Source organism: Lycorma delicatula, chromosome 13 (genome assembly GCF_047948215.1).
Source record: "Lycorma delicatula isolate Av1 chromosome 13, ASM4794821v1, whole genome shotgun sequence".
In the NCBI taxonomy this organism is placed as follows: domain Eukaryota; kingdom Metazoa; phylum Arthropoda; class Insecta; order Hemiptera; family Fulgoridae; genus Lycorma; species Lycorma delicatula.
This window is the reverse complement of record NC_134467.1, coordinates 41952001-41966665: the sequence shown is the minus strand read 5'-3', so window position 1 is coordinate 41966665 and position 14665 is coordinate 41952001. Positions and strand designations below refer to the sequence as shown.

At 30.2% G+C, this 14665-nt stretch overlaps 1 protein-coding gene across 1 annotated transcript in view; it reads right to left on the bottom strand.

Annotated features, from left to right (window-relative positions):
* Nucleotides 1-2432: 2432 nt before the first annotated feature.
* Nucleotides 2433-14665, bottom strand: part of LOC142333921 (late secretory pathway protein AVL9 homolog) — a 50889-nt gene continuing 38656 nt past the window's right edge. Inside the window, exons 8-10 of the mRNA XM_075381538.1 lie at nucleotides 13592-13769; nucleotides 6794-6882; nucleotides 2433-3443 (exon numbers count right to left, since the gene is read on the bottom strand). Coding sequence (XP_075237653.1) covers nucleotides 3244-3443; nucleotides 6794-6882; nucleotides 13592-13769 — 467 coding nt within the window. The 3' untranslated portion in view covers nucleotides 2433-3243. The remainder of the gene's footprint in view (nucleotides 3444-6793; nucleotides 6883-13591; nucleotides 13770-14665) is intronic.

Here is a 14665-nt window from a genome sequence, read left to right as displayed (position 1 = left end):
TTTAAAACTGTTTATTTATTTTTATATATATATATAATGCATGCAAACTTTCTCGTTTCTCCTAATGTCATTAAAAACATTTAATGAAAAACTTTATTTTATAAAAAATGTTTTAGAGGAAAATACAAAACAGATTAATCCATAAATAATTGAATCGAATCATAACATAGTTCACAATTTTCAAAAGCTTACGAATAGTTTAAACTCATATTTTTAACAAAAATTTATTATATAATCACAGAAATTAATAAACTAGGGGAAAAATGTTAAAATAAAATGGTACGTTCAATGACCATTTTTTGGCTAGAGTATTACAATCAGTCTATTCTACAGTTGGCAATGAATAGATTAATTACTGAGCAAAATAAAAGATATTATTTATTTAACAATAACAGTTACACAGTTTATCATTAACAGATTACAGAATAAACTACATTTAAGAGATTTTTTTTTTAAATAGATTTTCCATTAGTTCACTCAACTTATAAAACAAAACCACAAAATAATTTTTATTATTAAATAACTGTAAATCTCAAATTAAATTCCAAACTCAAACAAGAATTCTAGTGGCAAAACCGTCTACCTACCTGGATCAATTCAAAACTTATTTACGCCATTAAACCCCAAATAACTAAAGTAAACTAAATAAATATGATTAAGGAAGATGAAGAAAAATTTTGAAACAAGAAATAAGCTTAAAAAGAAAATCGGATTGGAAAAACAAAAATAATTAAATCACTACATTGAAATTGAAAATTAAAGAAAATTAAAACATCATCTGAGCATAGATCTTAAATATTAATAACATTTATATATATATATATATAAAAGAAAGATAAACTAATCTTAAATACTATAACACTCTTTTAACTAAAATTCTTATGTAATACTAATAATTATAAATATAGAACGAGTAATATTGAAAATTAATTTCACTGATGAAATCCTGAACAGCATAGACTATATACAAACATAAAAACTTTTACATATGTATAAACATAAAATCATCTTGTCTCACAAAATAACAAAACAAGATGTTTTTATATAAGGAGGATGTTTAAAAAACATTTTTCTTTTTAAAATATTTACATCAAACTTATTAAGCAAGATACAAGCTCTTTCAGTAAATCATTAAATAATATCACCAATATTATTTAAATAAACTATTATTTAACAATAATAATAATAATAATAATAATACTGTTATTAATAATATTATTTAACAACAATATTGTCTGTAATGACCTTGAGTGAAAATTATACACGAACTTGGAATAATCACAACCATTGGAAAGGTTACAATAGAAAACTCACAGCACAATATTCTTTAACAGAATTTTAATTTTGAACAAGAGGTAACCTATCTTTATCTTCTAAAATATCTATTGGCTTAACCTTCAACTGTTGAGTTATCAAAATACATATGACTGTATAAATCTCCATCTCCTGTTTTCTCCCCCCAATTTCGAACCGATCTTGCTATTTCCCAGTAGTTTCTAGCCAGAGATTGATGTGACATAAGGATCTATATATTTTTTCATCTTTTTGAAAATTTTGACCAGATGTCAAACCGACAAGCCCTCACTGTTTAAGAATACACCTCTTTATTCCGCAAATACCTCTTTACCTCATCAGAATTCACAAAGATTATAAGCCCCAATGGGAGAATCAGACTTATAGGAAAATTCCTTCTCTTAACAGTTTTTTACCACCTAAATTCTCTGGTTGTCTTGCACCTGAAGGAAAATTCCTTCTCTTAACAGTTTTTTACCACCTAAATTCTCTGGTTGTCTTGCACCTGAAGGAAAAAACCATTAATATAATTTATAAAGAAATGCTCAAATAAATTTTCTGTACCATTTTCTATTCGCCTAAAAGAATACGTTGTCTATAAATGTTAAACATCACTGGTCAACATGGAGTGTATGAACATTTCCAGGATAAAGCCATTCACTAGAAATAATTTAAAAATATCAAAATCCCTGCTGACGTAAATACATCAATTTGTCAGTATGCCAATTAAAACATCAACCTTTAAATTATGGTAAAATTTTAACAAAAATCTAATGTTTCTTTTGAAAACTTATTCTATGTAAAAATCAAAAATCCATGCGAGCGAAGCCTGGGCTGGTTTTTATATATTAGTTTTGTTTCAATTTATACTTACTTTTACAAAGGTGATGATTTTTTATTTTATTTTTTACAGTCTATTTATTTAAATTTGTAACAATAGGCCAATACTTATTTATTAAAATCAATACACAAATAAATCTAGCAGTAGATTTAAATTTTTTTTATAAATATTTTTTGACAATTTTTTAAAAATCTTTTATTTCAAAAACTAATTATGAACAACAGCATTATGCAATTATTTTTTGCAATAAATATATCAAATTTTTTGAATAAAAATTGTTGAAGAGGCATAAGGAATATTGAAAGTTGAATAAATAATCAATTACTGTTAAATCTGAGCCATTTATAAAGGATTCTTGCTTTCTACTGAACTCCTAAATCTAAGAAGAATAAAATATACAATTATTAGGAATGCAGTTTGCATTAAGGAAAATTTTTTAATGAATTCTTCAATTACAAATATCATAAAAAACTAAGAAATCAGTAATTTATTTTAATTCTATTTATTATAAATTCAACTTTTTATTAATTCAGTATGATCTTATTATTTATATGGGCAGTAAAGAGCTCCATTAATCCATTGTTTTTTTCAAAATTTTACTATTTTTTTTTTTTTTTTTTTTAATTTTATCGTTTAAGAAAGAATAATGTATTGACTAAGAAAAACGCAATTTTCTCCATTATTTAAAATTGTATTTACTTACATTAAAATTATGTTCAGGATTTTATCTATAAAAAATCTAAATAAATATTAACAAAAAAAATTCAAAAAGTTATATAAATTGAAAATTAAAAAATCACATATATTTTTTATTTTTGTAAAATAAATTTCAGTAGAAAAATTTAATTCGAACGAAAATGCTATAATTAATTTTTACTTTAAAACTAAATAAAATAAAGACAAGATTCAGTTTTAGGAACAGTATAATAGATTCAAGTGTAATAATAACCTAACAGATATCATTGCATACATATCTCATAATAAAAAAGGAAAAACACATATACTAACTTAATTAATATCAATAAATGTCTTCATTTTTATATATATATATATATTTTTTTTTTTAATTTTTTGTATACATCCTAATTAATATTTTACTACTGACTAGATCAAACCTCTATAATAGATCCCGTTGTCGTTTTTTTAACATTATTCACATTTTGTTGCTGTTGTTGGGATTGCTGTTGAGACGAAGACTGTTCTTCAGTTGTTGTCGTAGTTGTAATAATTGTATCTGTCGGACTCTGAGCTGTGGTCAAATTAGACCACCAATTAGACAATGCACCTTTCGCATGTGACAATGCACCTCCTGTATAATAAATAAATTAGATTAATACATGAAAAATAATAAATATTTCTTTTTTAACTGATAAATTAATTTACCAGAAGCTTACAAACGAAGCTTGTACATAGTAATATGAAAATGGAGATTTGTAGCATATGAAAAATGACACGTCTGACCAAAATTTGAATGCTGGACCTCCAGACGGAAGACAGAGACACTACTACTCCACCATGGGGATCAGCAATTTAAAATATTATAAGTTTAAAAATATTTACTGTCTCTGCTAAAGCTTAATTGATGCTGCAGGGGCATAGCTAAAACTAAAGGGAAAGTATAGTGATCAACCAAATTTTGGGTACCAGGGTTTTTAAAATATAAATGTTTCAAGACCTCCTTGGCCAAAAACATAAAAAAAAGTTATAAAAGTTTATAATAGATGTATTTACATAAATACGACTGTTGGCCTGTATTTTGATTAAAATCTCCTGACTAGCTCAATATATACTCTTTGAAAATGGCTGAAAAATTTCTATATTCAGGTCCCTGATGCCATTATATTTTGGACAAAATTAAAAAAGGGGAGCAGTAGTTTTCACAATTTTTCAATTCTTGACTTTTCATACACATAGTTGTCACTGAAAATTGTATGATGAAAGTACAAGGAGACATGAAAAATGGGAACTTTTGAAATCCATAGTTGGCAGGATTGGCAGGACTGCTTTATGCAAAGGCGACCTTGCCATTCTGTCATCATGGAGCAGTGAAACGGTTAACAGCGAGCTTTACAAAAAAAAATGTTTTACACACCCAACGACAGCTTGAAAGATGCACAGAGGGAGTTCAAAAGTTCCTGCTTTTTTGTATCACCTGTACTCATTAAGTTATCTAAAATTCCAAAGTTTTAAGTCGATCAGATTTAAAGCTGAGCGATAATCAACATTATTTCTAAACATATTTGCCTCAAATCTCAAAAACCCATTGACCAGAAAAGATTAAAATTTAATAAACATATATCCTAACATGGCCTGATTTTTCCAACTCCATCACACAAGTTTTTTTTTTTTTTTTTTTTAGTAAACTATAATTTCTTCTGGCCTTACATTGCACCTAATTAGGCCGAGTTATTGAAGTAAATAATTACACGAATAAATTTTAAGCCCCAAAAAACAAGGGGGTCGAATGGAACCAGTACTTAAAAATTACAATTTTTATTAAATTTTAATTATCAACATTGAAAATCAAACTCTTTAGAAGTAGGAGGGCTTCCGATAGGATTAGAATTAAAAATTATAAAATGTTTTCTGAATTTTTTATAATTTCTGATACTGATATCATTTTTTCAAATCGTGGCTGTTATTAAAAACTTTATGAGGCAGCTGTCAAGCAAGGGAGTTAAACAGGGGACAAATGTTTTTACTAAAAATTTATTTTTTAGTAATTATATTTTAAATTATTATTTCGATGATAAAATTGTCATTTGGACAAGTGGTTTAACTGGGACTCAAAATTCTGTACTATTAATTTGGATATTTTGTTCTCAATTTTACTTTAATACTACATAATTTTTATAAACTTGCATACAATAAATAAATAATTTTAATTTTTACTTTTCTAAATAATTCATAATTAAGTCATTAATATTTAAAAACCCTATGATGTAGTATTTTAAATAAAAATTTGTCAAGGGCAAAACCGGGAATATTATGAAATCCTTTGCTGTTTTTTTCTCCTAAATCCACTGTTTTTTATTTTCAAAAGTTTTGTAATTATTTTTATTTCCATACTTCCTCAATAACTGGAGCAGACTAATTAACCTACATTTTTTCTTTTTCCTGTTTAGCCTACGGTAACTACCGTTTTAGATAATTCTTCAGAGGATGAATGAGGATGATATGTATGAGTGTAAATGAAGTGTAGTCTTTGTACATTCTCAGTTCGACCATTCCTGAGATGGGTGGTTAATTGAAACCCAACCACCAAATAACACCGGTATCCACGATCTAGTATTCAAATCCGTGTAAAAATAACTGGCTTTACTAGGACTTGAACGCTGTAACTCTCGACTTCCAAATCAGCAGATTTGGAAAGACGCGTTAACCACTAGACCAACCCGGTGGGTTACACTAATTAACCTGCTTTCAAATATCATCACAGCAATCGTCAAGATACTATCAGGGTCTATGTCTCCACCATAATACATATGGTGCACACACATACGTATGGTGTGGGGATGTATAGATATGTACATCCCCACCAATCTGATCAATGTTTTATAAATTTTTATTTTTGTAGTATATGCTGTTAATTTACATTTCAACAGCAGTCAAAAATATCAAATTTAATGAATGAAATTGGATGTTTTTCCATTTATATCATTTTCTTGTTCTCAAGCTATAAGGATACATAAAAATTTATGCTGTTTCCATTATTTTATTCGGTTCAAAAAACTTTGTAATCTACGACATAACCCAATACTTAAAAAAAAAAATGTTATGTAATGTGCACATGATGAGAAAGAGCTCACCTGATATTAACCAAGGAAAAAAATTACAAATTTGCACACTAAAAGAGCGGTACCATCTCAGCCTTTCATCTGGAGGTCCTGAGTTCAAATCTCGGTCGGGCATGGCATTTTTCATATGCTACAAACTTCCATTTCCATATCATATCCCACGCATAAGAATAAAAATGCATAGTGGGATGTAAGAAAGCATGTCTAGTCTATTGGCAACAAAACAACAAAGTGAGAGATTCCCGCATCATGAATCCTATTAGAGGTTAAAAATAATCGACTAATATAAAATTAAAGAATAAAATAAGATAAATGTAGTTTTCACTAAACTGTATCAAAATAATGGAATTCGATTCTTTTAACTTAGTATAATGATGTCAATTGACAATCATGAGGATATCAGCAGCATAATTTTAATACTGCATCATTTCTTGTATGATTACACGTATAATAAAATCAGTACAGTAGTAGCACAATTGTTTATATGCAGAAAAGTATTATAACATATAAAAAAATATCAGCAAAGTTAAAAAAATTAAAATTTATTTTCTTACACACAGATTTAGAGGCCTAGTTTTATCTGATAGGCATTACAGAAACAATTTCTGTTTCTTGTACAACCTCTGAATAGGATACAGAACTCTTAGCCAAATCCAGAAGCAGAATTTCCATTTCATTAAAAAAAAAAAATGGTTGTTGAGCAGGCTGATACAAAATGACAATATAGCATCACAAATGATGTTAACATAGTTGAAACAGGTTGTAGCTGACCCAATCATTCCAAGAAGGCATAGAAGGATAAGGAAAATAAAGAATAATATACACAGATGGACAGTCTCTAACTGATATAATGATAACTTACCGACGGCTCTTCCTGTTGTAGCAACAGCACGTCCAGTCGACATAACAGCTTGATTTAACTTTCTACCGCCCTCAGTATTCTGCATTGTACTGAAAAATAAAAAACTAATTATGTAAAAAGAAAATAGACATTTGAGGTTCAACAGAAAAAATAAAATAAAGACTAACATTAGCAAAATGAAATCATACTGCAACTCAAAATATATGTGAAAATCATAGTTTTTTTGTCTTCAGTCATTTGACTGGTTTGATGCAGCACTCCAAGATTACCTATCTAGTGCTACTCATTTCATTTCGGTATATCCACTATCTCCTACATCCCTAACAATTTGTTTTACATACTCCCAATGTTGCCTGCCTGCACAATTTTTCCCTTCTACCTGTCCCTCCAATATTAAAGCGACTGACTATTCCAGGATATCTTAATATGTGGCCTATAAAGTCTGACTCTTCTTTTAACTATATTTTTCCAAATGCTTCTTTCTTCATCTATTTGCCACAACACGATTTCATTTTTAACATTCTCCTATACCACCACAAAAGTTTCTAATCTTATCTTCTCAGGTTCTCCGATCGTCCAAGTTTCACTTCCATATAAAGCTATGCTCCAAAAATATACTTTCAAAAATGTTTTCCTGATGTTTAAATTAATTTTTGACGTAAACAAATTATATTTCTAACTGAAGGCTTGTTTTTCCAGTGCTAGTTGGCATTTTATATCGCTCCTGCTTCATCCATCTTTAATAATTTGAATTTAAATAACAAAATTCTTCTACCTACGTAATCTTTTCTCTTCCTATTTTTTCCTTCAGTGGTCCATCTTCATTATTTCTACTACAATTCATTACTTTTGTTTTGTTCTTGTCTATTTTCATGCTGTACTTCTTGTGTAGGACTTATCCATGCCATTCATTGTTTCTTCTTAATCTTTTTTACTCTCGGCTACAATTACTATATCATCAACAAATCGTAGCATCTTCATCTTTTCACCTTGTACTGTTACTCTGGATCTAATTTGTTCTTGAATAACATTAACTCCTAGTTCTATGTAAAAATTAAAAAGTAACGGGGATAGAGAACATCCTTGTCAGACTCCTTTTTTTATTACGGCTTCTTTCTTATGTTCTTCAATTATTACTGTTGCTGTTTGGTTCCTGTAAATAGTAGCAATTGATCTTCTATCTCTTATTTGAACCCTAATTTTTTTAAAATGCTAACATTTTATTGCAGTCTACATTATTGAATGCCTTTTCTAGGTCTATAAATGCCAAGTATGTCGGTTTGTTTTTTTTTAATCTTCCTTCTACTATTAATCTGAGTGCTAAAATTGCTTCCCTTGTCCCTATACTTTTCCTGAAACGAAATTGGTCTTCTCCTAACACTTCTTCCACTCTCCTCTCAATTCTTCTGTACAGAATTCTAGTAAAGATTTTTGATGCATGAGTAGTTGAGCTAATTGTTCTGTATTTTTCACATTTATCTGCCTCCTGCTTTCTTTGGTATCATGACTATAACACTCTTTTTGAAGTCTGACAGAACTTCACCTTTTTTGTAAATAAATAATAGTATATAGTACAGTAATAATTGTATATTTGGTTTGGGTTAAGAAAGTACACAGAAAATGTAAGAAAGTTCTTTATAAAACATATTTCACCATAATTCTAATTACAGACAGTCACTGTAAAAAATTTAAAAAATCTGCTAAACCTGTTTGAAGATATCAAGCAACATGACAACTGAAAAAAGAGCAAAAAATTAAGGTTTATTATCCTATAATCTACATTGATTTAACTAAATATGTAACCAGAGTGAGATACAAATGTAATAGAATCACCTGATTACTATAAGAATGTAACTTTGGCCCAGAAACTACAAAGATGCAGAGTATGTGCCTACGTTTTTATTAGGGGTTTGAATTAAACCAAACACCACTAAAAGGTATCCTCAACACTGAAGCGGCATATATGTGAAAAAATTTACCTACCATTTGGGTAAGATTTTGATGTATGAAACTCATGAAGTTCATATTTCACTGCCCTTTTGACCAACTGTGACCTAAATTATATGCCATCAATGTTCTATACACAGAAATTATCACATTTCCTCCAAATCAGTTCATCTAGCCCGAGGACATTAAACAAATATACAGGTTAACGAACATACATCCTTCCAAAATGTTTCAATGCTAAAACTGTATTTTTGGTTTAGAGGGGGGTAATGAAATATGCAAATGAGGAAAAATACTGACAACAAAGATTTGATTTGATTAACATATATGATTCAAAAGATACACAACCCAATAATTAATATTCTTAAAATATCTTTATTAACATAATACACTCTACTGTATTTTGTAGATGAACAAAAATTATTTATATTTATTTTTCTCACAACAGATGCTAGAAATTTCCTCCATCTGCTGCTACACATCCCTCAACACATTTCTTCATGTTAGTTGCTACTTTTTGGATGGTTGTTGCACTAATGCAGCAAAGAAATTTTTGTTTGTACCCAAAAAGTCGGGAGGATTTAAATCTGGCAAACTAGGCGGCCACAGTCAACAGTATGATTTTCTCCAAAAAACTAACACAACATTATCATTGTACTATTTGCTGTTGCACTGCTGCACTGTCTTCTTGCAGCCAACAGTCTCACTCATCACCTTTAACAGTGCCACAAATAGCATGATGATGTCCTGGTAATGTTCAGCTATCGTTTCTGTGAAAACGTTTAGGCCTACAATCCTTTTCTGTGAAATTGTACACCAAACTTCAATCTTCTGTGATTGTAACAGGATCTCGTGGAAAATGTAAGGGTTTTCTAAACTCCAGTATCTGTCATTCTGGTTATTTATATATCCTTGTAGGTGAAACCACACGCTTCATCAAAGTAGAAAAAATTTTAACACCCAAACACTGCTGCAAATAAAACACAAAAACCATTGACAGTAATGTAGGCTTTTTACCCTATCAGGTTTTTGAAGTTCATGCACAACGTGAATGCAATACGGACAACGATTTATCTTCTTTGTGGCTCTGCAAATACTTCTGCAAGACATTTTGGTTTGTTGACAGTTTTAATATTGACTTTTTTGGTGAATATATCAAGGATACACAGATACTTTCCAAGGATGCATCACTTAAAACCGTAGGTCAGCTGGACCGTTTACGTTCATCCACACTACCTAAACGAGCAACTACACATAAAATTATTGATTTATTAGGGCACCTGCAATTCCTAACCTACCCTACTGTCCTCCTGACATTTTAAGAATGACTGCGATTTAAAGTAACTTTCAACAATGAACGGATATTGAGCCTGGGAGAAATGCGTGGTTGTCTGCTCACAGCTTACTCACCACCGTCATCAAAAAGGAGGGAAATTGTTTGGCTATTGTGTCCTACTCTTTTACCACACGGTTACCCGTTGCCATCACCCACATTTCCACTGGCAAAAAACTAAATTTGTCTTTCCAATGTTTTTGAATTTAAGATTGCTTATCTTCTGGTTCACTGTGTATAATATACATATACCTGTACAGTGTAACTACATAGCCGGGAATGTAACAGGCAACTTATTAAGTAATAACCCTAAAGTAATCAAAATATACTTAATAAACACGTAAATTTAAAAATAGGTAATTCGATTAGACAAATAATACATTTAATTTAAATAATTCAAAAATTTATTTAAAAAAAGAAAAACTTTTAAGATAAAAATGTATTTGGAGGCAGGAAGGCTATCATTTGTTACAAATATTGTTTATCACACAAATTGTAAATAATTTTGTATATGATCATTAATTTGATATTCCTTATAAAAGTGATAACTGCAATAATTTTGACAAGAAAATTTAAATACATAACAACTTATAAATTAATTAATTTAAATTATCAGTGTAAAATGATACAAAACAATAAAATGGTATGTAGATGTATATATCAAATAGAATACTATAACTAACACATGGCTTAATCTGCTTATGATAAAGCTGATATACATTTTACAGAATAATGAAATGCCTGTGCATAATCTCTTTTATAATTAGCAACACAACTTTTTATCCATTTATTTCAAACTAAAACCCTAATTTTTAATTTTTTTTTAAGCTTACTAATACTTTTATCAGCACTCCTGTGTAACAACACAATTTTTATAAAAATGATAAATCTTATGTTTCACCTAGCATGAATTAACTTGAAAATTGCAATTGGTGATGCTGTACTACTTTGTTAAATTACTTATTAGTATTAAGTTCAAAGGTATAATTATTACATAAGCCAGTTTACATCTACGTACTAGTTAGCATGTTAATTTCCCAAACTGGGCCAGTGATTTATATTCACCTAGAAATGATGAATTAGGTCATCAATATAACTTAACTTTAACAACATTACTTTTTTCAGTTCAATAAAAATTATAAATTCTTTTATAACTGAATTTCAATTACAAAGAATATAAAAAATATATTATGTAATTATTAATTATGAATCTATAGGGTGTAGATGGCCTATAAAAAGAATTAAAATTATATACAAGGGACGGCTGAAATATTATCCACACTGAAAGTAACAGCAGAGAATATCATACAAATCGATAAGTGCTACCATTTTGTAGTTTCATTCCCCTATTACTAATGTTCCAAAACCTGTAGGCCCATGCCCTCTCATTTTCTGTCAATCACCATTATTACACGGTCAAGTACTCCAGCTATATCCAATCCAAATGTATAAAACACGCAGAATTTTCAATAATTAAAAAACTTAACACTAGTGATATCCATCTTTGTTCAAAAGCCATTCATAGTGATTAAACTGTTAATTAAACTACTGTTAACTAGGCGGGCAATAAAATTGTGTGCAACAGAAATGGGTAAGGTGAATAAGGATGAATCTTGCAGCGATTGGCCAATTTCTACGATTGATGAGAAACACCAAAAGGAGGTAGATGAATCGATTCAAAGTTACAACCGTTTCACAGAAACAATGTATCACCACTCAAGACTGGTATATCAAAAGAAAAGTAGGATACTATATTGCACAACTAGAGTATCATAAAATATGTTCACCGTGGGTCCCATGCAAACTCACAGAAAGGAGCAAACAACAATAAAAAAAATGTTGCGATGAGGGAGATGCCTTCCTATTCAATACTGTGATGGAGATGAAACTCGTGTGCATTATTAGAATCTAAACAAAAAATGGCTGAGCATAGAATACCGGCATTATGGTTTGCCACAATCAAAAAAATTCAATAGAATTTTTTGAGATTCTGAGGTTCCAAATAGTATATATGACTGATTACAGGATGCCAGGTGGACTGTAAATTGGGTGATACATAGAGATGTTAAAACATCTTAGGAAGTGTGTGTGCCATGTTCAACAATTCACAGAGACGATAATTCTGCAAAAAGACACTGTTCACGCAACACACAACATATGCAACTCCTGAGGCTCTTGTGAAGTTGAAATTTGATCCTACTCTACACTCTACATACTCATCAAATTTGGCACCTGTTTTTTTCACAATTTCCAAATTAAAAAGTCATGTTAAGGATATTCATTTCACCATAGATGATGAACTGAAGAATAGAGCGAGGTCATGGATCAAGGAAAAACTGCCAGCATTCTTCACTGATGGAATGATAAAAATTGTTTACTGTCGGGAGATATGTGTAGCTGTAAACTGTGACTACATGGAAAAATAATGTAAGTTTGTGTAACAAATAAAATTTACTTTTATGGTATAATTGTTTCATTTGGTTATCTCTTTTTATTTGTGGGTTATGAGCGAATGTCCATAACATTTCAGCCATCCCTAATAATAAATAGGTAGTCTAAAAAATATTGAACCTTTCGTGCACGAGATAGCATTAACATATTCTGACAAAAATCGAGGAAGGGCAGCATGTTTATGACATCACCAGTGACCTTAGCATCCATCACCAGACAAACAGTGTTAAACTATTTGGAGAAAGCTAGCTATAAAAAGAAGCTCAAAGTTTGGGTGCCACATGTTCTGACTCACAAAAATTTACTCAATAGAATTTCTTTCAATTCATTACATTTTTTCTGAAATGTAACGAAATTGAGCCATTTCTGAAGCAGTTGATCACAAGTGATGAAAAGTGAATAACCTATGATAACAGTGTGAAAAAGATTGGGGGTCAAAGCGAGATGAAGCTCCACAGTCTGTGGCAAAGCTCACACTGATGCCCAGGAAGGCACCACGCAGAACAATAGACTCTGAATTCTACTGTCGACAATTAGGGTGATTGCACCTAGCAATTCAAAAGAAACGGCCTGAAGAGGTCAACAAAAAGGGTATCTTATACCATGCTGACAATGCCAGACTGCATACATCTTTAATTAACCCTCTGAAATTGAAAGAACTTGACTGGGAGGTTTTAATACACTCACCGTGTAACCCAGATCTGTCACTATCATATCGTTTGTTTCAGTTTCTGCAGAACTCCTTAAATGGTGTTAAGTTAGTTTCAAAAGAGGCCTGTGTCATAATTTTTGACCAGAAACCACAAAAGTTCTATAGCGACAGGATTATGATGATGCTGGAAAAATGGAAGATCATAGAAAAAAAAATGGTAAAAATGTGGTCTCGTAATGTGTTATTTTCCAATAACAATAAATATATCGTCAGGCGTAAAAAGACACAACAATTTTAGGCAGACAACCTAATACATATATACTTAACTAAAATTAAACATTTTTTTCCATACAACTATATATATATATATATATATATGCGTGTATGTGCATGTGCGTGCATAACAAATACTTACTGTGCAAGACGTAATTTCATATCAGCAACTGATAACTGTCCAGCAAATGGATGACCGGGATTTATTTCTAAAATACCATCTCTTCCAGAAGGATTATCAAACCATGCTTTATAACTTGCTGTTTGTCGCCACGCAGATACAAATGATGCATTAAAATGATCTAACTCCCTACTACCCTCTAAAAAAAAAAAAAAAAAAAAAAATACATAAAATATATAAGAAGATGTATTTTATGCTGTATTGATATAAGATTTAGTTTTCTACTATTCTTACCTTTGAAAACTAATAATCACAATATATTAATTTATAATCAAATAAATTATTTTTAATAAATCATCAACAATACAGAACAGAGAATCAAGAGTATAGGGTAGAGAAGCTTCCAGAAAAAAGAGATAGAAAATCAAGAATGAAAAATCCAGAAGAAATAACACAGAAATTCTTTCTAACGTATGTTTTATAAAGGATGCAACCCCCTTTGACGACGTGAATTTATTACAAAAATATTAATGTTAATAAAATACATGTACAACAATACTTAAATTACCTTTAATAACTTTACAATAGATACTCAAAATAATTTCCTGCGATCCTGATGCAGGTTTATACACATTTCATAATATTTGCAGCCACTTTGTTTGAAATTTCACTGTTAGAGAGATTCTCATGTTAGTCTTCCATTTGTCCATGTATGAGGATTTTTTTTTTAAAACTACACTTTTTAAATACCCCCAAAGGAAAATGACTGCTGGTGTAAGATTCGGGGATCTTGACGGCCACAACCCTTTTAATATCAAACAATGGCCAAAAAATTCCCTTAACATATCCTGCGTTTCATTAGCAGTATGACACGTTGTGTTATCCTTCTGGAACAAACAATCTCGTTCATGTAAATCTAACATAGCAATAAACTGTTCGATTAAGCTGTGATAAACCACCACACCATCTATATATTTGTCAAAAAATTAAGGGTCTATAAGACGACGCTGGGCAATTTTATGTGTGTGTAATGAAACTCGTGAGGATTTTCAGCACTCCATATTCGATAGTTTAGGCTGTTAATGTAGCCATCCA